Below are 26,883 nucleotides of genomic sequence, written 5' to 3'. Positions count from 1 at the left end.
TTTGATTTATGAAAAATTGTCAAATATGGTTTTATAAATCAATATGAAAAAATTAAAAGCGATTTTTCTTAAAAAATAATAAAACTATTTAATTCTTTATAAAAATATGAAGAAGAAATATTCTTAAAAAAACAGAAAAGTTACGGTTACTTTTTTTAGTTAAAAAAAAATTTCCAAATTCTTAAAAGAAAAAGGAAAATTTCAAATATTATTTTTGAGTTCAAAAATTATTTTATAAAAAAAATTAAGAAGGAAGAAGTAGCTTTTCTTAAAAAAAAAGGAAAAAAATTGCAATATAAAGCTAAAAAACTATTTCAAAAATTGGTATGAAGAAAGTAAAAACTTAGTTTTTTTTAAAGAAAACTATTTAATTTTTTATAAAAAATTTTAAAAAATTATAAAAGGTTAAGAAAAAAAGTAGCTTTTATGAAAAAATTCCAATTTATTCTAAAAAAAAAAGGAAAATTTCAAACATTGTTTTGAGTTTGCTTTATATAAAAATTTATGGCTTTTCTTAAAAAAAGGAAAAATTTCTAATATTTTTTTTTTGGCTTAAAAAATTTTTCAAATATTGCTATGAAGAATGTAAAGACTTAGTTTTTTGTTAAAGAAAACTATTTATTTTTTTTATAAAATTTGAAAAAATTAAAAATGGGATTTTTCTTAAAAAAAATTATTTAATATTTTATAAAAAATTTAAGAAAATCAAAAATGTAGTTTTTCTTAAAAAAAAAAAATTTTTTTTGAGTTAAAAAAAAAAACTCTCAAATATTTTTTTACAAAAAAATTTCAAGACAAAAGGTTGTTTTTCTAAAAAAAAAAAATAAAACTATTTTATCTAAAAAAAAATTATAAGAAAAAAAATGTAGTTTTTCTAAAATAAAATGAATTTTTTTTAGTTAAAAAAAATATAAGAAAAAACGTACTTTTTTTTAAAGAAAAATTCAAATTTATTTAATTTAAAAAAATAAAAGTAAAAAAATGTAGTTTTTCTAAAATAAAATTATTTTTTTTTAGTTAAAAAAATATAAGAAAAACGCACTTTTTCTAAAAAAAATTCAAATTTTTTTGAGTTAAAAATAAAGAAAGTTTTCAAATATTTTTTTTACATAGTATAAATATCAGAAAATAAAAATATAAAATTTTTTAAGAATTGAAAACTTTTTAATTTTTTACATTCAGTTTTATTTCCAATAATTGATTTTAATTTCGAAATTATCAAAAACATTTTTAAACTTTTCGCTTTTATTGCATACTATATTTTACAGCACTGCCTAATTTTAATATATAATTTTCAGCTTTAAATTTTTATTTTTGTTTTTTTTCACACATTCAATACAAAAAAAATATTTTTCGCTCAAATCATTCAAAAATGATAAGTCACTTAACTTTCATTAAGCATAATTTGTTATGTAAATTGCAACATCGATATCTGAGTATAAGAGTTTACTTATTATTATTATTATATATTTTTATGCCACATTTATATTTCATAAGTTTAATATGATTGCTTTGGAAAATATATATATATTTATGTATGTTTTATGATTTGCTTGCACTACTCATTAATTTCTACAAGACAACATTTATGATTACATTGATTTATTTACTCATATTCTTACTTGTATACATATATATGTATAGTATATATATTCATATGACTTTTTGTGAGCAACAAACAGTATTTGATTTGTTATTACTCGCTTAAGTTGTTTTTGCCTTACCAATACTCTGCAATAGTTAAAGCAATCAGTCAGTTTATTTATTTTGGCAGTGATGATATACTTTTTATTATTTACTGGTTTTCAATCTACTTACTATATACATGCTATATATATGTATATAATATATATATATATAAAGACGACTTCGAAAAGTTTAGCTTTTCGTGTCCTATATACACTTTGTGCCGCCTATTCTATAAACTAATTTAGTTTAGGTTAGGCTAATTTGGTTAGTTAACCTAAAAAGTTACTGGTTTCAAGCGGCGAATTGGAAGTAAACGTTTGTTTTAGCGGAAATTGGAAGCATTTCTCAAAATTTTATAATATTTAAATGCAAATATAACTTATATGTATAATATGCGAAAATTTTATAGTAAATGCTGTACCTTACTCAAGACATTAAAAAAAAAAACTAACAAAATCAATCATGTGCTATTTTTGATTTCCAGCGAAATTTCGTTTGACCTTATTTTTGCTACATTGTGATGTTTATTAAGGGCATTAAAGCAGCAATTATCATCCATCAAATTGCGTATGTTTGTATGTATGTGTGTAAGTAATCGTTAGGCGGAAAACTGATAAAGCACAAAGTGTGAGATACAGGCGCGGCACGCTTAATGAGAACGCACAGCATATACGGCAATAATTTAAGTAAAAAATCGCATATAAGCTGCTCGAAAATACTTAATAAAATATAAACTATATATTTTGAAAAAAATTCAATTTCTTAAATTTAATAAAAAAATAGTCTAGAAATTTGAAAAAATTTCTTTCTTTCATAATTCGTAAGCTAGGATATTCAAAAATGTCTATCTAAAAGGAATTTTCAAAATTCAAATTATTTTATTTTCAAAACTCAAACTCTAGAAACTTGAAAAAAAATATTTTTTCATAATTAGTTAAGATATATATGTATTAAAAAATATCGCTTTAAAATAATTTTTCAAAACAAATTTTTTTTATTTTCAAAATTCAAATTATTTCCGAAGTGAACTAAATTAGTGAAAAAATCTATCTTTATTTTGGAGTAGCCGCCATTTTATGACAAAAAAATTATTTTCAGTTTTGCAGCTTCTTGAGATAGCGACAATCATACTAATCAAGAATCCATTATTATTTTATTTTTCAGCTGGACACAAGGCTAGAAATTATGGCGACGAATACACGGTAATTTTTTCTCCTTCTACCTCAAGGACGCATAACTTAATGAATAAAAAATTCAAATATAAATAAAAAATGATAAAAAAAATTGCTGTCAAAATAGCAGCTGCTTTTTTATAAATTGCCAAAAACAGCTCGAAGTTCGGACCTCTAGATTGGAATACCTCCTAAAAAATCTCTAAACACTTTCTGCATTGTAATTTTGTTGCAATTATATAGCATAAGGTTGTGTCGTTATACCAAAAACAACAACTTGTTATACTGTCATTTGTTTTCAGTATTCAAAAATACATATATTTTCCAAACATGCCAGCCAATGAAAGTACGTTTTTTAGTGTTAACTGAATACGAAATTTTTTAAATCACACACCAAATCATCAAAATGTGAATAAGAAATTGTTGATAAAATATAAAAAAAAAATTATTTGACATTATGGATTAAGGGACATACCTAGTGAGAAATTTTGAGAAAATCGATTAATATTTATTTATTTTTTTCATATTTCGAAATTTTGAAAACACGATTTTTATTTTTTTTTCATATTTTCGTAATCTATACCTTTAAAAATAACACACTAAAATTTCAAATCGATATCTCAAATAGTTTTCGAGTTACAGCCTGCCAAAGTGTAGCCGTTCAGTTCAATGATTTTTGAACACGTTTTTCTCGAAACAGCAGTTTTGAATTAGCTGTAGTGTTAACTCGAAAACAAATGAACCGATCATCATGAAATTTTCTCGGTCTATTTTATCAATTTTTAATTGTTTTACCATAGTTCATTGTATGAAGAATATCTTCTAGAATTTTTCATTTAATTTTTGTTTTTCAACTTTCACTGTGTATCCTTAAAACATGTATAAATACAGTGAAACCTCCCTGTCAGCTTAATATATTGTCCTTAATAAACAACAAAAAATGTTCGGACCAGCCAATGTTCACGGTTAAGGAAGATGTCCGCCTAATAGAGCATCCGTTTAATAGAACGTCCGCTTAATAGAGCGCCCGTTTAATAAAGCTTTCACTGTATAACCTAAAAATTTCAAAACAACCTAAACAGTATTTCTTTTTTTAATTCTCAAAATCGACTTTTTTTAGGCTGTCACACTAAGTGTGCCCCTTAAAAAATATTTTCCTTCAAAATAAGCACACTCCCAAGTACCATATAATTGATTTATGACTAGAGTGGTTTTATTTATGACTTAAAAGCAAATTTCATGGTTGGTCCAAAAATTATCCAAATAAATTCTAGCAACAAAGGTATTATTTATTTGATTGTCAGAGAGACGAACAAAATATTATTATTTCCCATAAATAAAACTAATTGACTCTAGGAAGATAACGTTACTTCATACCACTGGAACGATAACGGTACGTCGAAGTGATGTATAGACTTTTAAAAGATTTTGGGTATGTCAAAATTTTCAATCTTTCAAGGTTTCAAAATTATTCCTTTTTTTTACTGATATCATTTATTTCATTAATTTTCCGTTCTGTAAGGTACACATAAAGACATAAAAACCGACTGATCATATAACGCGTTAGAAGTTGCTCCGAATACAAATGAAAATGCGCTCTCAGAACTTATCTCCGACTTATCGTTGACTTCCTAGTGGCAAAATGCGCACTTAGCAACGGCATTGCGCGATACATGTTGCACGGCAGCAGTGTTGCGCAACATATTTGTGCCTATTTACTGGTTGCGTAAAGTCTTGCATACTTTTAGGCGCCACTCACGATATGTAGCCTACAGCACGCTTGAGACTGTGTTTAATTGAGACAAATAACTTCATTTTTTGACTTCATTAGTTGACTTAATTAACTTAATTGAGTCAATTATCAAATGGTCGTTGCGTCTGGCTGAAACTGCTATTGTTATTCGCAATGATTGTGTATAACTAAATGTAAAATACAATATATAAAAAATGCTTGGTACATAAATAACAAAAATTAAGGCAAGTAAATCATGAATGTGTAAATAAAAAATGCGTTGCTTTTATTTAAAAATGTTTTTCATATATTTCACAATAATGGAAAAATGCTAATAGGTATGTATGTATGTAAAATGAACGCAACATGTCGTAAGCATGTGTGTGTACGTGTATAATGTACCTGCGTGACACTTAAGTTGTATGTACAAATTATTGCGTAATTAAGTTTATGAAAATGCATAAGTTGTACGTACATATATGTATGTATGTATGTACATATGTATATGTTGTGAACACCCGCGCAATAATTAAGATAACTATATACTATGCTTAAAAAGTATACCGTTATTATGCATGAAGTTGTATAGTGTATGTATGTATGTATTTACTAGCTGCTACAAAAATATGTATAAAATATGCTAAAAAATCATTAATACAAAATTTAATGAACAAGCGCTAAAAATAAAAATATTTTCGAAACTAAAGTAAAGTAAAACAGAAATTTTAGCTTAAATGTAAGATTGTACCAATTTCTTATAATTTCTTATGTGTCGGCGTGTGTGTGTGTAGAAAAATTATATTACAATTATGCGCTAAGAGTATGTGAAAGCTAAAAACTAGCATTTCAACTAACGGCTAATTCTTGAAAGAAGCGTGACGGCGCTGATCTACACAGTTCTATATATAATATAGTGTGCATGTATGTTTGTATGTATGTAGCTTAATTACGTTACGAAAAACCCGTTAATTGGGAAACGTACGCGCTAATGTGGCGTTGACGTTCGCATGAAAACTTAATTGTCGAATAAGTCGAAGTCCCTAGAACAATACAAGTCTTGTCTGTTTGCATTTAACTATGCGGCACAAGCTGGCGCGCCCCCGCACGAGCACGTGACCAAACGAAAGTAAAATTAAATTCAACAAAGGAAACCTACTAAAGACGCGCTAAACTTAATGGCTAGTGTTTTGAATTTTACTTTGTGATTTTGACTAAATGTTCAACCGAGAGTGTTGGCGTTGAGCGCACACTCACACTCCTCACGCTTGCGCACTTAATGCTACAAATGCTTAAATTAATTGTTGTAGTTTTTACTTTGTTTTACAAATTACGAATTTATTTAATACAAAAATGTCTATGCGTGTGTTGGGTTGGGTTACAGCGCGCAGGCATGGCGATTTGGGAAAATTTACAGTATGTTAGACGCCGGCCGCCTGCGCGCCGCAATGCTGGAAACATTTGTTGTTGTTGTGTGGTTTTGTTTCATTTATTTACAAAATAAATATGTAACTAATTGCTTTATGAATTAAGTCAGAGGTACGCGAAATTAATTTTATAAAAATTATAATTACAATACAATTTGCTTACAATTTTCTTAAGCACACACACATTAACTTTACTAAACCAGTCACTTGGTGTTGCTCGCCTGCACTCCATCTCAGCTTATTTTTATACTTTTAACTAGCATTTATTGCTGACATTTATTAACCTACACTACAGACTACGGCACATATTCGTACAGTGTCGCGCCTCCCGCGCGAGTGCGACATACAAATCCTTTAAATATTCATAATATAATATAAATGTGTGTTTTATGCACTCAATAGCAGTTTCAAAAAGTCTTCTTGTATGTAACTAATAAATAAAATATATATAAAATTTACATATTTTTAATAAAAAAATTGTCTTAAACTAATATTTAAATAATTCAAAAAATTAATAAATTTGTTCATTTGTTTTCTGTTTGCAAATGTTTCAACGGGTGGGCTAGTGGTGCGCATGTGCATGTGTTCCATGCTGTTGGCTGGGCGACGTAGTTTGATAAGGAGCTGTGATATAAAGTGCTTGGCTGAAAGCGGTTCGTTGGCGATTGGAAAATCAAAAGCGCCGTTAGTTACTTTAACTATTTGCGCCTAAAAACATGTGATTATTTTTCTATAACTTTTGAATAACTAATGGTTTTGTAAGAAAAATTTTTATAAAAAAAAATTTCATAAAAAAGTTTTATAAAAAAAATTTTATAAAAAAAAATAAAAAATAATATAAAAAAATTACAAAATAAATTTATAAAAAAATTACAAAATAAATTTACAAAAAAAAATTACAAAATAAATTTATAAAAAAATTACAAAAAAAATTTATGAAAAAAATTACAAAAAAAATTATAAAAAAAATTACAAAAAAAAATTTATAAAAAAAATTACAAAAAAAAATTATAAAAAAAAATTACAAAAAAATTTATAAAAAAAATTACAAAAAAATTTATAAAAAAATTGTATTAAAAAAAATATAACAAAAAGTTTTTTAAAAAAAATTATTAAACACATTAAAAAAATATACATATGTATGTACATACATATGTATGTACAAACAGTTAAACAAAATAAGTTCTGAAAAAAATGAAACGGTCTAAAAAAGGGTTTTGGGAAATAAATGGTTTTGAAAAATAAGGGTTTAAAAAATGGTTATGGTTTTGGAAAATAATGTTTATTGAAAAAAAACTGGTTGTGAAACCAAATATTGTTTTTGAAAAAAAAAGTTTATGGAAAAAAAAGTTTATGGAAAAAAAAGTTTATGGAAAAAAAAGTTTATGGAAAAAAAAGTTTATGGAAAAAAAAGTTTATGGAAAAAAAAGTTTATGGAAAAAAAGGTTATGAAAAATAAAAAGGTTTTGAAAGAAAAACACGGTCTTTTGAAAGAAAAACCGTGGAAAGAAAAACAGGATTTTGAAACAGAAAAATGGCTTTAAAATAGAAAACTTGTTGAAAAAAATGGTTTTGGGAAAAAATTATTCATAAGAAACTTGTTTTGAAAGTAAAAACCCGTTTTTGAAAAAAAAAGGTTTTGAAAGAATGGATTCGAAAAAATGGTATTGAAAAAGTGTTTCAATAAAAAGGTTTTGAGAAATGATTTTGGAAAAAAACAATTTTGAAAAAAAAGTGATTTTGAAAAAGCCCAAAAAAAATTTGAAAAATATTAAAAATAAAAAAATATTTTGAACAAAAATAAGTACATTTTTTAGCACTAGTGAAAACTACTGAAACATTAAACTATAATCGAAAAAATCGCCAACAAATAGCACTCAGCTGCACTTTATATGATAACAATTGTTATAAAAGATGCAAACAGTTCAAGCTTTTTCAAGTTTAAAAAAAATTTTAACAAAATAATATTTAGATTATAACTTTGCACCATAAAAACAAATATCAAAACAATTTTCTAAAAACCATACTTAAACAAAATACAACTAATTGATTAGGCGTAAATTTAAAAATTAAAAACTGAATGTATTTTTTTGTATAATTTGTATGCTTTAAGTTTTTAAGTCGCTTATAAATGTATTATTCGTAAAAAATAATGTCTACGCTAAATTCTCTTACAATTAAATATATGCTTATGCTTATTATGTAATACACTAAATATTTTATTTACATAAAGTGCGTTTTGTAAGCTTATGCAAACTACTCTCTTCTAAGACATTTACAAACCGAAGTATAAAAAAATATAATTTATATATATACATATGTATGTGTATGTATATGCGCTGTCATATTTGATTTAATTTTACAATTAGTTTTAACAAAAAAAAAATACTAATTACTATATGCTGAATTATGTATGACTGCTGCGTAGTATGCGCTGTTGCTGTTCTTATTGTTGTTGTATTTCTTGTTGTCCATGAGCCTTAACAAATTAAACACTTAACTCATATATTGCAGACTTTTCATTTGCCACAAACATTGCCTAATTCTTAGTAGGAGATCATTGAGCAGCGCTGGCGCTTGCCACGGCGAGTAACTTCGGCGAGTTAAACGTTCAATGGTTTATCCAAATGCACGCGTTTCAGCGGCTTACGTGGATGCTTACGACGTTGTTGCATTTGCTTACGGGAAATTGCAAGCGCACTCTGCTGTTGTGAGCTGCGCACCGTTTCCACTAAAGTCGCCAATTCGGTGGTGTCGTCGCCATCATCTGAAGGAAAGTGAAAAAAAAAAAATAATAATCATTTTGATAAAACAGATCAGATAAATGTATTTATATATATAGAGATAAATATATAGAGAGATACATCCTATACCGTAGCTAAACATGTTGAAACTTACTATTTTCATCATCGTCATCGCCATCATCGGAGGCCTCCTCATCATCATCGTCGTCTTCATCGCTGACGTCGTCGAAAAGATTTGGCGAATATGGCATTTTGTAAGCGGTCATGAGTAGGCTCTCAACCTTTATCTTCTCCGCGGGACGCATACGTTTAATGTTAACTGTTTTCGTGTAAGGCCCATCGCAAGCCGGCACCCACTCGTCGGAAATGCTACAATTGGAAGCCGAAATAAGTTAATATCAAGTTTTATTTCAAACCATTTACGATGTGGCTACTCACATTTCACGCGGTGACCAACGAATAAAGCTCTCGTAACTGCCTTGCTGTGTTTTGCGGCGCATCATGCACTGACCCTGAAACGTTATTGTGTTGGAGCTCGTTGAAAGTAGGCTTATTTGCCGCAGACGATGCTGGAGACCCTCCATTATGCCGGAATCAAAGAAGTCGAACATACGCGCTGCAATAGAAGGATAGCATTATTAATAAACCGTTAAAGAACGAAGACCCGTTATTCAGTGGCGCATTGTTATAGTGTATATAGTATTAAAATCGATCTATGTGTAATTACCTGAAAATGGTTGACGTCGATAGCGCAGCTTTTTGCCATTCTTACGCAGCTGTTTGGGCACTGGCGGATCCGAGGTACGCTTATTGGAGCTCTCCTTATTTTCGGTAGCCGTAAAATGATTGTTTACGTGTTTTTGAAGAGCGAGCTGAAAATGAAAGCAGAAATAAGCATTTAGTAAGATAATGCATACGAGGAAGGACATTGATGTTGTTGTTGTTTATGTTTGTTGTAGGCCTCAGAAACGTGCTGTTTCGACGAGGTCGGGCCATGGGAGAAGAACGTTAGATGAGCCGTTCCCACGACAGTCGGGTCTACGTAACCGGAACGGACCCGGATTTTTATCTAGCCAAGGACTCACTTCGGCAGAACTCTGCCGCTACAGCAACAACAACAGCGTTAGATAAATTGTTGAGCATAGAAAGGGGCAGTTACAGTCATGCGGGACTCCCTGAAAGCTGTCCATATATTTGGGATGTCGGGGTTGATCCTGGGTAGGAGATGTGATCTGATACAATATTCAGAATGAAGTTACGCAAGGGTGACTCTGGATTTTCGTGGCAGTTTCAGCTCGTCGTCTACAATGTTTGTTGTAGCCATTTGAGTCGATGAAGGTGTTAATAGGTGAATTCCCTAAGTCTGGTCGGCGTATTGTTCGATATTGACAACCTAGTCAAGGAAAGACCTCTTGATGTGCCCAGGAAGCGGCTCCGCTTCAAGCAGACCAATGCAAGAATGGTTTCTGCAAAAACATCACAGCAGAAAATACATTGAGAGATGTGGCTTAACCGGAAGCATACGGGCTTCGTTATGCAAGTGTTCGACCAGAGACAACAAGAGGCATACTGTTATAGTCCGGAGTGCAGTGTGCTTACACGTCTAAAGCTTCTTCGTCTGCGTTTCACTGCATCCAGGCGACCATATCGGTGCAATGTAGTTTAAGACCGGCCGACCGATTACCATGTGTGTTGCCAACAACGTTTCTTTCTCTTTTTACCTTGAGCATCCAGCTAGTGAATTGAGAATCTTAATGCGACTCTGTACTTTGTCAATTAAAGCGGTCGTATAAGGAGTGTAGGAGCACAGACTGTCGAATGTTACACCTAAAATTGATGCTTACCTGTGAACCAAAACGTAAGCCGCAACCTTCGACAATGCACTTGAATTGCTTCGAGCCGCCATGAGATAGCACGTGTCGTTCCAACCAGCGACGCGAACACGATTCCTTATTGTATACCTTGCAACCGACCCAGAGGCATGAAAACGGTCCAGTTTGCGTATTGACGTGTAGTGTCTGCATGTGATCCAACAATTTGGAGCAGCTATCATGCTTCTTATTGCATTTATCCCAGTAGCAGACGCCGTCGTGACGTTTAGCACCTTTAGGACCATACCGAAAACCACCTGTCTCTGCAGGGAAGCGTATAGTTTTCGGCTGCGAGAGTATGGGCGAGATGGCGCACTTGGGCAGCGCTTCACTCGCAGACTCCGCGAGCTTGGTGTCGATGAGCGTCGGTGTTGAGTTGAAGCAATTGCTGCTGGTGGTCGATTGTGGCTCGCCGCTGACACTGCTGTTGCTGCTGCTTGTGCAGCTATTCGAATTACTGTTATCGATGCTATTCGGCAAACTCGGTGCTGAGGGTACGGCACTATTGGAGGTAGAATTGGTGTTTGAATCAGCGCTGTTAGCTGGTGATGATGATGAGATTGGCGTTGCTGCATTGCTGCTGTTGGAATTGATGTCAGCAATGGCGTGGCTAATGTGGCTGCCGCTTTCTGCGCTGCCAGCACTAATCGTAGACAGTGGCGTGGGTGGCGGTGAATTTGAGTCGATTGAATTGATAATGTTGGCGATAATTTCAGCTTTGCTGCTGTTGTTGGAACTAAAATTAAAATGTTTTATAAATATTATTTAATGACTGGCCTAAATTATTAGGTGACAACTTACATTGTGCTGACGATGGATTCGCTGCTTTCACTAGCCGTCAAACTGCCACCTATGCCGGACTCGGGGGTGGGCAAGTCACGCTTTTCGCTGCTCTCCTCGTCCGCACTTCCATCTTTCTCGACATCCTCGAGGCCGGACGTTAATGACTTCTCGTGTGTGGTCGAGCCATCAGCCGAATTGGACATTTCCGAAGCGAGATTAGATGATATGCAAGACGATGTAACCATTTCGCTCAGCATATCTCTGCCAGTAGCGGCCGTGACACACGAAGCGGAGGATTCCGAGCTTAGGGAAGCTGAATTGGATTCACATGGCTGTGTTGGCGGCAATGGCGGCGGGGAATTGCGCGGTGATGCGCCCACCGATGAGGAAGGTACCGGCGAGGGTGCGGATGAGCAAGAGGCGGACAGGGAAGAGAGCGACGGTGGGGTAGATGCTTCTAGTGAAAGATCAGCGGCCGAGGAGACCGAATTCGAGTGTGAGCTGAAGGAATACGATGAGTAATCATTCGCGTGCGTGATACTGTTGCCAATGCTAGTCGAAATACTATTGACGGTTGACGGGTACATTTTGGTAGTGTCCTCCATCAGTTCAACCTTAATATCTGCCGATAACGTTTGGCTATGTGTGGACGCATTGAAGCTCTCCAATTTGATACCACTATCCGAAGTGTTGGCTGAGGGAGCATTGGCCACTTCGTCCAAGGGCTCCTCCTTGATCTTCGAGCAAAAGCCATCGCTGGAGACGGTATGCGTGGAGGAGCAGAGCGAGGGCGATGATGCAGATGAATATGATGACAGCGATGAGTTGCAGAATGATGGCAGTAGCGCTGCGCACTTATTGAATGTATTGTTGTGACATTTGTTGTTATTGCTGTTACTAATGGTAGTTGGCGCTGATATAGTGATGGCGCCATTCGAATTCTTTACTAAATCGAAGAGATCTGGGGTGGATGTTGTGGTTGTTGTCGCTGTGACGGCAGCGCTCGTGACGATCGCCTTCGCTGCAGTTGCCGTTACCGCGATGGATGACACAGCTGTTGTTGTTATCGATGCTGCGACCGGCGTTAGTTTGGGCGCAAGTGGCGGCAAAGCAGTTACTTTCATGGCACTCGGCACAGCCGCTGCACTAATTGCTGCAGTTGTGGTTGTTGTGATTGTCGCAGGTGCGGGTGCAATGCTAATGAGCGCCGGCGTTGGCAGTCCACTGGTCGGTAGCAGTTGCTTCGCCACTGGAGCGGCACGGCTGCTGGGTGCGGAAGCCACGCTGTTAACACCACTACTGTTATTGCTGCTGAGCGCTGGCACCAGTGGCGGCGGCGTGGTGGGTGAGGCAATGATTTTGCAGCCAGTGGAAATTTTCGCTTTGTTTGTGTTCGCCAGCGCGGGTTTGCTCGGTGCTGGCGCTACTGGCACGGGCGCTGGCGCCACCTTCGGCATGCGCTTTTGATATGGCTTCGCCAGTGCGGCCGGCTTGTTCGCCGTTGTATTTGCGTTGGAGGCGGCGCTGGTGGCAGTGGCCGGTGCTATTGCAGTCGCGCGCGCTTTGCCGTGTGAAATGGTGACTAATGGCGGCGGTTGCGAATTGAGCGCGGCAAACTGTTGCGGTTGTGTGGAGGCAGTGGTCGCTTTTACGATGGCCAGTTTGGCAGTGTTTGCGTTATTTGCAGGAGTTGCAGTTGAAGACGCATTTAATGGCAGTGGCGTTAGAGTGGCAGCGGCAGTTGCAGTTTGCGGCGAAGTCGAATTTACAGCCGATAACGGAGGTGGCTGGCTTGTTGTTATGAATTGTGGTTGCTGCTGCTGTTGTTGTTGCAAAAACGCTAGCAATTGTTGCTGCTGCTGCTGGAAGTCAGTATGCTGGTCGTGGGAGGAGTGAGGCTGCTGTTGTTGTTGCTGCGCTGCACCAGCGAAAATGGAACTTAGCGCTGGCAAAGCGCTGGGTTGTATTGGCTGCAGTGCCGGCAGCTGTTGTGGATGGGGCTGCTGCATTTGCATTTGTTTTTGCTGTTGCTGCTGATTGTTATTGACAGCCAAAGCAGCGGCCGCTTGTGCCAGCATAGCCGGCAATGAGGCGGCGTTCAATAGTAGGCCAGCTGGAGTGGCCATGAATACCGGCTGTGCAGCGGCGGCGCCCAAGCGTTGCAACTGTTGAAACTGCTGCTGCTGTTGTTGCTGCTGATTTGCCGCAATAGCCGCGGCAATTTGCTGCTGGAAGATTTCTTGGAAACTAGTATTAGTAGCTTGGGCAGTGGCTGACGCGGCTGCTGCTGCAGCTACTGCAGCCGCTTTTTGTTGTTGTTGCAGCTGCAGTTGTTGCTGTTGTTGAAGCTGTTGCTGCTGCTTAATGAGTATTTCTTGCAGGTCTGCGGCAGTCATCAGGTTAAATGGATTCGCGGTGGCGGCGGCACTGGCGGCGGCTACAGCGGACGTTGCCGTCGTGGTGGTTGCGGTTGTGAATTGCTGCAGTTTGAAGACGGTGCCATTGAGGAAATATTGTGCGGCTGCAGCTTGAGCTGCCTGCGCAGATGTGGCTGCGGCTGCGGCGGACGCTGTAGGATTGGCGTTTTTAGCGGCCGTGGCCACGTTGTTCAACTGCATGATATTGGCACCGTTGGTGGCAGCCAACAACTGCGGCAGTTGCACTAAATTTGGCAGTTGTACTGCGGGCAGTTGATAAAGCGTTTGTCCGGTGGTGGGTGCGGCGGTTGTGGTGGTCGCAGTAGCAGTTGCAACCGGTGTTAATTTCGGTGGTGATACAGTTTGTTTCAGCTGCGCGGTTGCCGTCGCTGTCGGTGCCGTTGTGGTTTGAGTAGGCAAACGTATCGCAGTAAGTAGGACTGCTGGCTGATTTGCACTCACTTGCGTTGCAGTTTGGGGCTGTTGTGTGCTTACTGCTGTGCTTGTTTGTTTGGCTGCAGCTGCTTCGGCTTTTGCTGCCGCCTGTTGTTGCTGCTGCTGAATTTGTTGTTGCTTCATTTCGGGCGTCCTCGGCGCTATAGCGACATGTTTCTTGGCTGGCGACTTGCCTGTTGCACCACTGTAGTTGCCCGAAGCGGAAGGGGTTTTCCGTAAATTCGGGGCGACCTGTGCTATTTTAGTCGGTTTGCTGCGTTCGATTTTCTTCAAAGCAGGCACAGGCATAGAGGACATGGCAGTAGCGGAAGTCAGAGCTACGACGCCACCCGATCCGGACGCTGGTGTAACATATGTGGAAGCGGCTGGAGCGATGGATGTCGGCGTGGGTGGTGCTGCAGCAATTATATTACTATTTATGGATGATGATGATGATGAAGCAACTAGCGTTGGCTTTGAAATAGTAACATTACTGTTGTTGCTACTACCGCTGCCGTTATTGTGGCTATTTTCCTTCAACTGTTCTAAAATGTTGAAATATTTATTTAGTGATGCTGTGGTGGCTGGCGCACTCATCGTGAGCGAAGTTGTGTTGAGACCCGAGCTTGATGAACTGCATGTGGCAATCAGTACAGATTCCATATTGCGCTTTGTTAAGTTACTTTGATGAATTTGAGACTTCATTTGAGACTTGAAGTAACCAGTGATTTTTGTTTGCGACTCCTCCAATGCCGCCGCTTTCAGTCTTTTTGCAGCGCTGGCTGCAGACACGTTGCCAGTTGACGCTGCGGTTGCACCATTTGTTGTACTATCTGCACTTGTGTTTCGTGCCTTTTTACCTGAGCTATTGTCTGCGGTGTTCGCACTAACGGCACCGCGTTTCTTGCTGTTTTGCACGGATGCTGATGTGTTTGTGGTGTGTGCAGTACTACTACTTGCCGGTATGTTCCACGGCCATTGAAGAGTAGGGAGTCCATTGCGGACAGTGGCAGTGTTATTGTTCTTTTGTTGTGGTTGTTGTTGTTGAATTTGTTTTAATTTGGCAGTGTTGTTGCTGTTATTGCTATTTGTTCCTGTGACAGTTTGTGTATAACCGCTAGCGCCGCTGGACGATCCATTCGCACTGTTACTGGTCGCCTGTCCGCTGTTGGTACTGTTATTCGCCGCTGCCAGTATTGTAGTCTGTGGTGGCATGATTGTATGGTTTTCAGCGCTGCTTTTATTGGCCTTGGCGGGCGAGTTGCTATGCTGTTCGTCACCTATTATTGAGTTCTGACTAAATGGCGATCCCGGCTCCGAAGCATCCTCGCTGCAACCAGTGCTAGAGTCGGTACTGCTAAGTGATATCACGACACCACTGTAACGAAAACAAATACAATACAATATATCATAAAAATGTATGATACTAATATTCTGGTTGACTACGCCCGTTCACTGCACTGCACTTATACACACCTATCACTCATGGTGGTCACAAACGCATGCAACTATCAAGACATGCTTCCTATTGCATTTGTTTCTGTTTGATTTTTAATTAGTTTTCATTAACAATTTCTTTTTGTTTTGCTAAACGAATGCGCTTTTATACAAATTAAGTTTTTTACTTTTTTATTGCTTTTCCCCAAGCCATTTACCCGCGAGTGTTTACAAACAGCTGATTGTGAGTTTGCGCGCATCAACTGCAGATGGCGCACACACATAAGCTACCCACAGATGCCGCGCAGCATTTTTTTTATCGGAAATCGATAATGCTACAGATACAAAAACATTTCTATATGAATTAAATATTTAAGCTGAAAACTAGAACTAATTATTAAGAACATGAAAACAGCTTCCTAGTATTAGATATTTAAATGATCGAAGGAGAGAGGCGTTATTATCTGAAGCAGCTTGTCAAGCCAAAATCCCAAAATCTTTTCAGTGGTTCACACACATTTTTTTCATAACAGTAGTACAAATGTGCCTTATTTGCACCAAAAATTTAATGAACCCATGGAATTCATATACATATGTAAAATGTATGTACATACACATACACAAAGAGATGGGGAACAAAACGTATATACATATATATACATATATGACCATTTTTAATACTTGTGGAAAGAGAGATTCCTAAACTTGGCGTAAATTGAGCGCAAACAATGCAGTGCAGGCGAGTGAGAGCAAATGTAACCGTGGGATAATAATGACGTTAACAGTGACGTCGACAGCGCGGTAAGCATCGCAATGTTAAAGTAAGAAATTCTGTTAATGTGAAGGCAGCTGCATGTGAATTGCGCTTGTGAAAGGATGAAAAGAAAAAGGGGATTCGATGTGAATGAAATAGGAGAAAATAAAAATTATATACATAAAAGTATGTACATACATATGTACATCATGTGTGGGCATATTTCTGTATGTAAATAAACGTACGAAATTCCCATAAGCTGGTATATTAACATAGGAAGGTCCTTTTGAGGATGTTATACTAAGTAGGCGGTTTAAATTGATGTTATATCATCGTCCTTATTGTGTTTCGTAGTAATTGTAACAGTAGTTGAAGCGGTTTTTATGTTAGCGTTGCACGAATAGCACAAACTACAACAACAATGGTGATAAGAAAAATAAGAAAGAATGTTAAGTGTAGCCGCTTATTGTCGGCCGTTAGCCGTCGGTCGATAAACGCCGACCTGAGAGTTGTCGACGACGAACCGTCGAGCGCATGAGCTGACACACGACAATGTGGAACGAAGCAAGCAACCGTCTAACGAATGGCAACATTCGACACCGATGACGTTGGGGATGGTGACGGTGGACGCTTGAGCCCATGTGCATGGCATACAAGTTAAGAAATACATACATATGTACATATGTGTGTGTGTATGTGCGCAGAACTAAGTTGGAAAGGGAATGAAAAATAGTACGATAAAAATAAAAATATATATGTATGTACATGCTTGCACATTCGTACATCAAGCAAGTATGGTGTGAAAAAATGAGTAAAAAATTAATTGCACAAACACACATACAAAGTTACTGGGATTGAAGAAGTAGTGAATGCACAGAAGCAACGAATTGTAGCAACAACGAAAACAGCTTTAATCTTGCCAACTGAAGAAGTGGAATTAGAATCCCGTGCTTGCAGACGATGTTGTTGCTGTATTATAGAGCAAAACGCTACACTACTATCATATACATAAGTAAGTATAAAAAAAAGCCCCAAGTATCAGCTTCTAATGCGGGGCAAAATGTTTAGCCGACAAAGACCGCGGCTTTTGAGTTGCGGTCGTTTGGCTGACAGGTATTTAAATCCGAGCTGCTCAAATTAAATTGAAGCGCATAGTGCATAGCCCAGGTCGCGTTGATTGGAACGCCGTTGGCTAGCTGAATTCCATAGTATGACACATACACATACATATGTACATACACACATATAAAACATATGCAGAGTTGTAGAATATAATGTTTAACAGCAATTGCTTTTGGCTCTGCACAACAACAAAAGAAACATTCTAAAACACTGCTCATGATGTCTATACCGTTGTTGTAGACACACATATACTCGTACACATGTTATTATTGTTGTTTTATTGTATTTTGAAACGTTTATCGCCTCGTTGCGTTCTTGTAGCTCGAATATGTCAACAAACACATACACATACACTGATAGGCGCATTCACACATACATACATACAAATCTACCTATCTAACTACATATGTACATATGTACATATCTGTTAATACGTTGTCTTGTTGTTGTCTTTCCAATTTTTTCCTGCTGGCTTCAGCATTTTTGTGCTGTTTTTCTTTTTAATTTCATCTATGTTGTTCTAGAGCGTTAGGTCGAATCTATAGATTTACACACACACATGCGTACACTTGTTTGTTTGTGTGCATCTTTTTGGTTAAATGCACATTTTCATCTCTGCTGATTTCCACTGTTTTTCTTATAATCGCTGTCAAGCCTGCGAAGAAGGTGCATACATCGATGTGTGCGAGAGCGTACCCATTGGAGGGATTTTGTTGTAGGGGGTTATAGACTACTGTGTCCTAGAATTGCGAGGGTGCCCGAAGACTTATCCTGTTGTTCATGCGATCAACCACTGATCCGACTTGAACCGAATGCCGTCGATTTTCGACCATTAATAAAGATAAAACTGAATTCATAATAGGAATTACAGTTAGAAATAACAGATAAAACAAAATTTACAAAATCAACAACTGTAGAAGTGGAATAAGAATTCTGTGCTTGCAGACGATGTTGTTGTTATATTATAGAGTAAACGTTGGACTCCCAAGAAACCACTACTATCATATGTATATGTATGTAAGTATAAAAAAAGCCCCAAGTATCAGCTTCTAATGCGGGGCAAAATGTTTAGCCGACAAACATTACTAGGTTCACACAAATGCATATTTGAGTGACACAAAGAAGGCCCTGAAACCATCGAAAATATATTCCATGCGGATGTGAGTCGTCCGTCTCCCCTACTATTGACGATAACATCGGAAAAAGTGTTTGAAAATCGTCATGTTGGCGTCCGAGTGATAGCAGAGGGTATCAAAACTTGTTATGGATCAACTTAATCACTTTGGTTAATGTTTTGGGTATGAAACGGACCAACCCAACCATTTAGGTTAATGTTTTGGGTATGCAGCGTCTCAGTTCTCGTATTAGAGACCACAAGACGCCGTCACATTCTATTATGAATAAAAAGACAGTCGCAACAGGCAACGAGAGTGATTGTTCAGCTACCGCTTTCGCCAGATTTGACTGCCTGTGGCTTTTTTCTGCTTTCTAAACTGCAGAAATCGCTTCGGGAAACGCATCATGAGTCTAATGCATAAAAGTTGTTAGGCAAACCGAGAGCATTGCAAGCAAACTTTGAGATGCTTTTGTGTTTATTTTAGAATTTTACTGCTGTTCTAACTGTTGTAGTATAATAAAATATGCCCTAAATATTAAGAAGAAGGAAGTGACAGTCATATATTGTATAGAATCTATACGTGAATTGGAGTTTATTCCGGTTATGTGGAATTGACTGATGTGGGAATAAATCTATTTCTCTCGAGGTATTTAGGTATTTTAAAGGCAACCAGTTTGTTTACGGCAGCTGCTTTTGCAAAGAATAAAAATATCGAACAAAGATAATTTGTCTCAAATTTTGAATTTATAACCAAGTTTCGTTGTTAATGTTGGAGAAGGCTTACGTTGATTCAGTTTTATCGAAAAACGTTCTGGACGACATTCGACCTCATCAACTAATGAAATTGTTAAAAAAGTGAAGGATATGGTGATTGAAAATTGGCAGACAAGAGCAGTGCTTTTCTCGCGAGTTCGTTCGAATGATTTTGGTGGATATTTTGGGTATGAAACGCATTCTTCATCGACTTGTCCAGATAAAGCTGAATTTTCTTCAAAAAGAGTACCGTAAATAGGTCTCTTTAGACATGTTTGATCGTGCGAATGCCGATCCAACATTCATGGAGAGCATTATAACTGTCAATGAGACATTGGTTTATGAGTTTGACATGCAAACAAGTTAACAATCATCGGAATGGAACCCGTTTTCAGTCGATCGAAGAGATAAAACAAAATTCGCTGAAGGAGCTGAAGGCCATTCCAAAAATTTCTTGTGAAAAGTGCTTCGAGTACCGGAAAAATCGTTGGCATAAGTCTATTACATCTGGTGGGGATTACTTTGAAGGCGGCAAAATAAATATTGAAGAATAATTAAATATTTTGCCTTTTATTTACAATTTCCGGGTACTTGTTTGTCAAAATGTACACTAAAATATTAATTTATTTCATAAATATATGCTTTTATGCATCTACATAGTATGTATAACGGTATATTAAGACTACTTCATGTGTATTTTACCTTTTAGACTTTTATCGCGCTGCTTTAGCTCCTTTTTTATAGTAGATTAAAATCTCAAAGGCTTCCCGACTTACAAATTTTCGATATTATTATTTTTTTTGCATTTATTTTCGTTACAACTTAACACTTTTAAATTCGTTTTTGTTTTTGTATCTTTTTCTTTGCTTTTTGTGCGTTTATTTCCCTTTTTTTATTGGCAGTCAGTGAGTCTTTTTCCCTTTGTCAATAACTTTTACGCCGAAAAACACTAAAATTTGAGAGAAAACTTATGAAAATTTTGTGCGCGCATTTTGAACGAAAAAAACACGCTTAAATGTTTTCCCGGCATTTACAACATTTAAATATTTAAAACACTGTAAACACTTTAAGCTCGATGAAATATATTTTATTAAACACAATTAAGTATTGTTTGTTGTTGTCGCGTGCACTGCGTGGGAAGCGTTTGTATTTTGTTTCCTTCATTTAAATAATGAACTACTTTATTGTTGTTGCTGTAGTTATTAGCTATGCAGCAGCAGTTGTTAATACAGTTACGCTTTGAATTTTTTATTAACTGTGCTACATTATACTTGAATTTTACGGCGGCGTACGGCTTGAGCATAAAATTGCGCTAATATGCATTTTCTCACATTGTCACGCCATTTGCGCACCACAAACACTTCATACATACATACCAACACTAACATTTCTAACGTTTGAATTATTTATTTGTAATTGTTGTATTATCTTTTTTCTACGCATAAATATATAAACATTGCATTAATTTGAAATGTTTTGTAATTTATTGCTGTGCTGCGCTTTATTACTTATTATTAGCATTTAAATTTGCTGCTGCCTTTACGGTTGCTCATGTCGTTCTGGTTGCTGTTGTGGTTGTTGTTGTTGGTAGCAGCGTGTTGCACACATGGAATCAAGATGCATAAATTATGCAACCGGCGCATGCACTTACAAGCCGGCGAACATACACACACACACACACACACACACATACACAAAGATACAAACGCGTTTATGTGGCGAAGTACGAAAGCTGTTTGTAGTCGCTGTAGTAAAACACAAACAACAAAGCCTGACGATTGGCCGACGGAAGCGGAAGTCGTTAAGTTCTTTTGCACTCGGCTTTTATTAACATATTTATTGGATTTTGTTGGCTCTTAATTTTTTTATGATTTTTTAATTTTGAATTTTAGTGTCGCGTATTTATTATAGTGACGAACACGGCCACCCCGAAAACCTTTTTCATATTTAAGTGCAATTATTATGCAATAATAAAGTGTGCGCCAGTAAAACTTTAATTTTGCGCTTTTTATTAATTTATTTGTAAGTTTATAAGCACTTATAATATTAATGTTTAATAAGCGAAAAAGAAAAATTCACAAATTGCTTTAGCTAGCCGCTTTATAGAACAAGAAAAAAACGTGAATTTTTACGGCATCGAAGCTACAATGCCCTTCGCATGTGCATTTTTATGCCATAAAAAGGTATAGAAGGAGCTTTAACTTGATATTGAGCCATCACTTTGTATGACAGCTGTATGCAATAGTGGTTCGATTTGAACAATTTTTACGGAAATTGTAGCGCTACTTTGGACAGTAGTCCATACCAAATCTCATGAAGATATCTGCTCAAATAAAAAAGTTTTCCAAACAAGCACTCGTTTTTGATTGTTCAGTTTGTATGGTCGCTATATGTCATAGTGTTGCGATCTGAACGATTTCAACGGAGATTATATTATTGTTTCAGACAATAACGCACGCCGAATTTTTTGAAGAAATCTCGTCAAATAAACAAGTTTTCCAAACAAGGACTTTACTTGGAACGTTCAGTTTGCATGGCAGCTATATTCTATAGTTGTCCGTTATGGCCAATTTCGACAAATAAGCAGCATCTTGAGGAGTTAAATATGTGAGCCAAATTTTAGTACGATATTTCAAAAACTGAGGGACTAGTTCGCGTAAATACACAGAGGCCGACGGAATTAAAATAAATATAAATCTTTCACAGCTTCATTGCTTTGCGCAAGATTTCTTCAATCGCTTTTCGCTAAATTTTAATGCAATGAGTGCTTAAAAAAATTTTGTAGCATACTTCAAGGCGCTTTAAAGCACACACCTTAAACTGAGTACATTTAAATGATGTATATTATACCGTTAATTTCGTAGTAAGCGCACTCAAGGTATGTGAAGAATTTCATGCAAACGCTTGTGCACACACACATACAAACATACATATGTGCATATGTACATGTAAAGGTTGAAGTTTCTTGCTAGAGTGACAACCAACTTCCTGCATTTGTTTGTTAATTTACTTTAACACTGTTGCTGTTGAGTTGTATTAATTAAGCACACACCGTGCGACATTTGCCATGCAAGTTCATAAGTGTAGACATACACATAAGTATACATATGTATATGCATATATCTACATACAAACATTTGTACATACAGACGCATGAATGTTCCCATGCATGCACATGTGCTGGCCGCCGTGCGCTGTGCTACAAAAATATTTCACTAATAATAATAATCAAAATGCAGCAACAACAACAACAGCAATAACAATGATAATACTAATAACAACAATAACACAGCCGTCACACTAACCACAGCAGCGTCACACTAATAATAATGAAGAATAACAAATCAAATGTGTCTGCGCTGTTGTCTCGGCCTGGGCCGCTAAGTTCCGCGCCGTTGTTGGCACTACCACGTCACCGCGCTACCATCGCCCGCTTCCGCCAATGACTTTATAGCCGAGCGCGCGAATGTATTTGGTCGCGACCGTCGGCCCGACCGAACTGCTTGGGGCATTCGTGTGAAAGCGAGCAAGTAGCCGAGCGTGGCGCGGCAAGGCAACAGGGTTCGTCGTCACCGTCGTCGGCATTCGTGCCGTCGTCGTCGAGTGCATTGAACGCTTAACAAAATAGAAACCGCGCACCGCAAACCACCTCACCACCGCCACTGCCACTGCCGCACACACACACATACCTACTAACCAACTGAGAATGGTGGTGGCGATGGTGCGCCGCGCTGCGCTGCACATTGCTGCACGAGCGCTTGCTGCCACAACTTCTGTTATTACTGTTCTACTCTGCGCTGCGCTCACCACTACTTCCCCTGTGCTCAACTAAATACACAAACATACATATGAACGTACATACATATATGATTACATATTCACAAGCTAATATGTGTAGTTGTTAGTGTAGGTAGTTCCACTGCTTTTTTGTTGTTGTTATACACTATTTTTATTTTATGAGTTTTTCTTCTTTCTTTTTTTCTGTTTTTCGTTTACACTTTTCTTGTTCTTGTAGCTCGGCGCAGCAGTTTTTTTTCTTTTCTATATTTTTTGTATTAGTAATTTTATATTTATTTTTATTATTTAGTCAGTCAACAGCGCGACTGCAAGGGCTTTTGGCCTCTTCCTGCTTTTCTCCATTGCCTAGCGCATTTTTATAGCTTTTTATTATTATTGTTTTTTGCTTTTTGACGTTTTTAAGCAGCAGTGTCTTTTTCTAGGCGCTTTCAAAAGCCATACATACATACATATGTACTGCATATGCATGTGTGTGCAGCCATGAAATTTTATACAGCAACTCCAGATTTTATGCGTTTACATGCATATGTAAACGTATTTTCATATTACAACAACAATAATCATAAAAAATCAGATTTGTAAATTAATTCACATCTGTTTATGCAGAAATACACAACCGTTATGCACTTGAAGCAAGTTTCGACTACTAAGTGTGTGGTGGGGATTAAATTAAGAAATTATTATTTTATGAGACTTGACCATTAAATGGGTCTCTGGTGAGTAGTTTTTAAACTCGCAACCAGCATAGGACATTAAGAGCACATTTCTACAACAAAAAGGGTGAAATAATGTAATTGTTGTTTATATTGTTACTAATACTCAAAACTTCACTTGCTTCTAAAAAGCAAAAATAATTATATTTTTATGAAAATTGATATGGAAAATTGAAAAATTTAATGAGTTTTTTTTTAAAGACCATAATTACTTAAAGAAAAATGTTTATTTGGAAAATTTGTTAAAAAAAGTTGAAAGAAATACGAAAAGACTTTTTCGACTACCCAATAGCTTCGAAAGCATAGTTTCATTTAACCCGTCGGCAACAAGGCAGGATCATATGTATCATATATGTATGTAAGTATGCATCATCATTTATACATATGCCAGAAATAGTAGTTTATTCTGCATTTTATTAGGTAAAAGTGTATGGAAACGCTCTAATATTTTTCATATATTATAATTAATGAGTAAAAACTGAGCATTCTGCTTAGAATGTAAGAAACAAACGCTGGTTCTCAAAACTGCTTTTATTTTCGCGTAATTTTCATGTGTTTATTTCTACTAATGCTGCTTCAGGCAACCTGAATATTATGCTTTAAAACTGATATACAATTTAGCATTAAAAAATTTATATTAGCAGTATTTTAAAATACAGAATTGAGCGGTTATAAACCTTTAGAAGCAGTCACGCGATTTTAACTGGTGGTATAAACCAATAAATTAACTGCCTCTTCCTGTTTTTTGTAGAAAAAAAGTTCATGAAATCATAACACCCATTCAGCGGTGTTACTATGCTTAAGGAAACCCTAATTTGTAACTTAGAATCCGAATAATACACACTTTTATGCCTTCCTAAGGTGCCTAAGGTGCGATACCGCCGTAAACAGCAAAAAAAGTATTCAACAATGAACATTACACGTCAAATGCTTCAATATAGAATACGTGCAAAAATTCGGTAGTTTTCCTAAAACCCGAGTTCGCGTTCTAATAAGATTCTGTAAGTTGTTGTTTGTTATGGTACATATATGTACATATTCCATATTCCAAAGGATTCGCAGATTTAAGTAAGGTTGGTTTCATACACACCACACTTATTAAAGGCAATTTGAGTTAAATGATTACAAAGTCACTTGATAAAGTCTCCTTCAAGTCACTACAATTTAAGCATTTTTCAGCTTTTTATTCACTTTTTTGGGTTCGACACAAATTAGCAAGACTTAGCTTGGCTTTTACTTCAAAATTTCACTTCAAAGTATATTGTATATATGATTCATATATTAATGGTAACTTTTGTTCATATTCAATCACTTTATTTATTTTTTGGCAACACTATTTTGTCAAAAATAGCCCAACTACTTATACCAGGTAGTGTTAACCACTCATACTAGATAGTGTTACCAGATAATGTTGACCACTCCCCACCCGATAAATACCCAAAAACGAATATTTTGTCTAAACTGGCTACAATGCAAAATGTCCAAAAAACGCTAATTCTGAGGCGCTCTCACAATGGCATAAGTTGGGCATCCTTTTATCGCGGCACATACTTTTTGTTTTCGTCTTTATTTTCTTTACTCATACTTTTAGAATTTAAATATTTGCCTTTTCCACTTGCGAATATTTACAACAATTCACGCATTTTTCTTTACACAAAATGTTTTAGCCACAAAACTGATTTATAATTCGCAGTCGCTTTTGTCTTTCCGTTCGCACACTTTTCAATAAACGCTAAATTTTTTCAAAAAGCGTGTTAGCTCCGATTTCTTGCTGTTCTTGCACTTTTAACTGCAAACGTGTATGCCACTTAGAATAGTGGCTTTGCCGGGGGTAGCAGTGGAGAGGCACCCAAATTGCGGGCGGGCGTGCGCGCCCCAAGTCACTACAATTTCAAAAACAAAAAAAAAACTAAAAACGTTAACACAATCAAACGCCAACCGACTTTCCGACCGTCGCAGGCAGAAACCGAACGAACGAGCCCTAAAGGCGGCTGCCGCATTGGCCGCCTAGCAGGATGGTGGCTTGATCAGCGGCTGGATATGGATACATGGGCAGCCAGCCAAGGCAGCTAGTGCGGCCGTCAGGCAGAAAGGCGAGCGAAACGCCAAGTGCACGTCGCGTACTTTTATATATTTAGGTATGTATGTATGTGTGTGTGTACAACGCATCAACCGACAGTCAAACAAACAAACGTGCTCCAAAGCCAACACAAAGCAACATTTGTATATATGTTTTTAAACACTTTCGTATAAAAAGTAATAATAAATGGTAAGAAAACGCACACACGCACGCACACTAAACACTAAAAACGAACACCAACCGTTTATGCTTGCACTCTTTGGATGTGGTATGTCAGTTTGTTTGTATGTGTATCCAAAGCGTCAAACAACTAACATACAATGTTTTTCCGTAACAATTTCAATCCAGCGTCCGCACCGTTTTAGGGAAAATGTCTGACTGATTTATAGAATCCAGCCAAGTGACAGTGCAAGTCCCAAAAATTTCACTTCTTCTCATCCGCACACTCAAAATACTCGTCCACACACACACACATACATGCATACAAAAGTCAGTAAAACAGCCAGCCGTGTGTTGCTTTGTTCTGTGCTGTGCCGCGTCGCGTCGTGCCGCGTTGCCTTGCAGCGCAGCGCAGCGCTGCCAAGAGTCAGGCTGTGCGCTGAGTGTCGAGTAGAGTCGCAGAGCCGCATAGAGGCGCGTCCACGTTCGCGCTGTGCTGCTGCTCTTGGCTGTCTGCTTGACTTGCCTTGCCTTGCCATGCCTTGCCCTTATTGCTGGTACGTGAGTGCGTGCGACTGCAGCAGCAGGCAGGCAGGCAAGCAAGCAATGCCGAGGCACATATCGTATGCCTATAAACGCGAGGGCCAAATATAAATATCTACAAACACATGCACGTGCGCTGG

General features: G+C 36.8%; 1 protein-coding gene across 2 annotated transcripts in view; it reads right to left on the bottom strand.

Annotated features, from left to right (window-relative positions):
* Positions 1-8,409: 8,409 nt before the first annotated feature.
* The window catches only part of LOC126755387 (zinc finger protein jing), a 311,572-nt gene continuing 293,098 nt past the window's right edge, over positions 8,410-26,883 (bottom strand). For both annotated transcript variants that reach the window (XM_050467925.1, XM_050467926.1), the window contains exons 3-8: positions 11,434-15,645; positions 10,606-11,368; positions 9,489-9,633; positions 9,200-9,377; positions 8,916-9,130; positions 8,410-8,784 (exon numbers count right to left, since the gene is read on the bottom strand). In XM_050467925.1, the coding sequence (XP_050323882.1) occupies positions 8,621-8,784; positions 8,916-9,130; positions 9,200-9,377; positions 9,489-9,633; positions 10,606-11,368; positions 11,434-15,645 (5,677 nt within the window). In that variant the 3' untranslated portion in view covers positions 8,410-8,620. The remainder of the gene's footprint in view (positions 8,785-8,915; positions 9,131-9,199; positions 9,378-9,488; positions 9,634-10,605; positions 11,369-11,433; positions 15,646-26,883) is intronic.

This window comes from Bactrocera neohumeralis, chromosome 4 (assembly GCF_024586455.1).
Source record: "Bactrocera neohumeralis isolate Rockhampton chromosome 4, APGP_CSIRO_Bneo_wtdbg2-racon-allhic-juicebox.fasta_v2, whole genome shotgun sequence".
Taxonomy (NCBI): Eukaryota; Metazoa; Arthropoda; class Insecta; order Diptera; family Tephritidae; genus Bactrocera; species Bactrocera neohumeralis.
The sequence above is the reverse complement of the archived record's forward strand: the minus strand, read 5'-3'. Positions and strand labels throughout refer to the sequence as shown.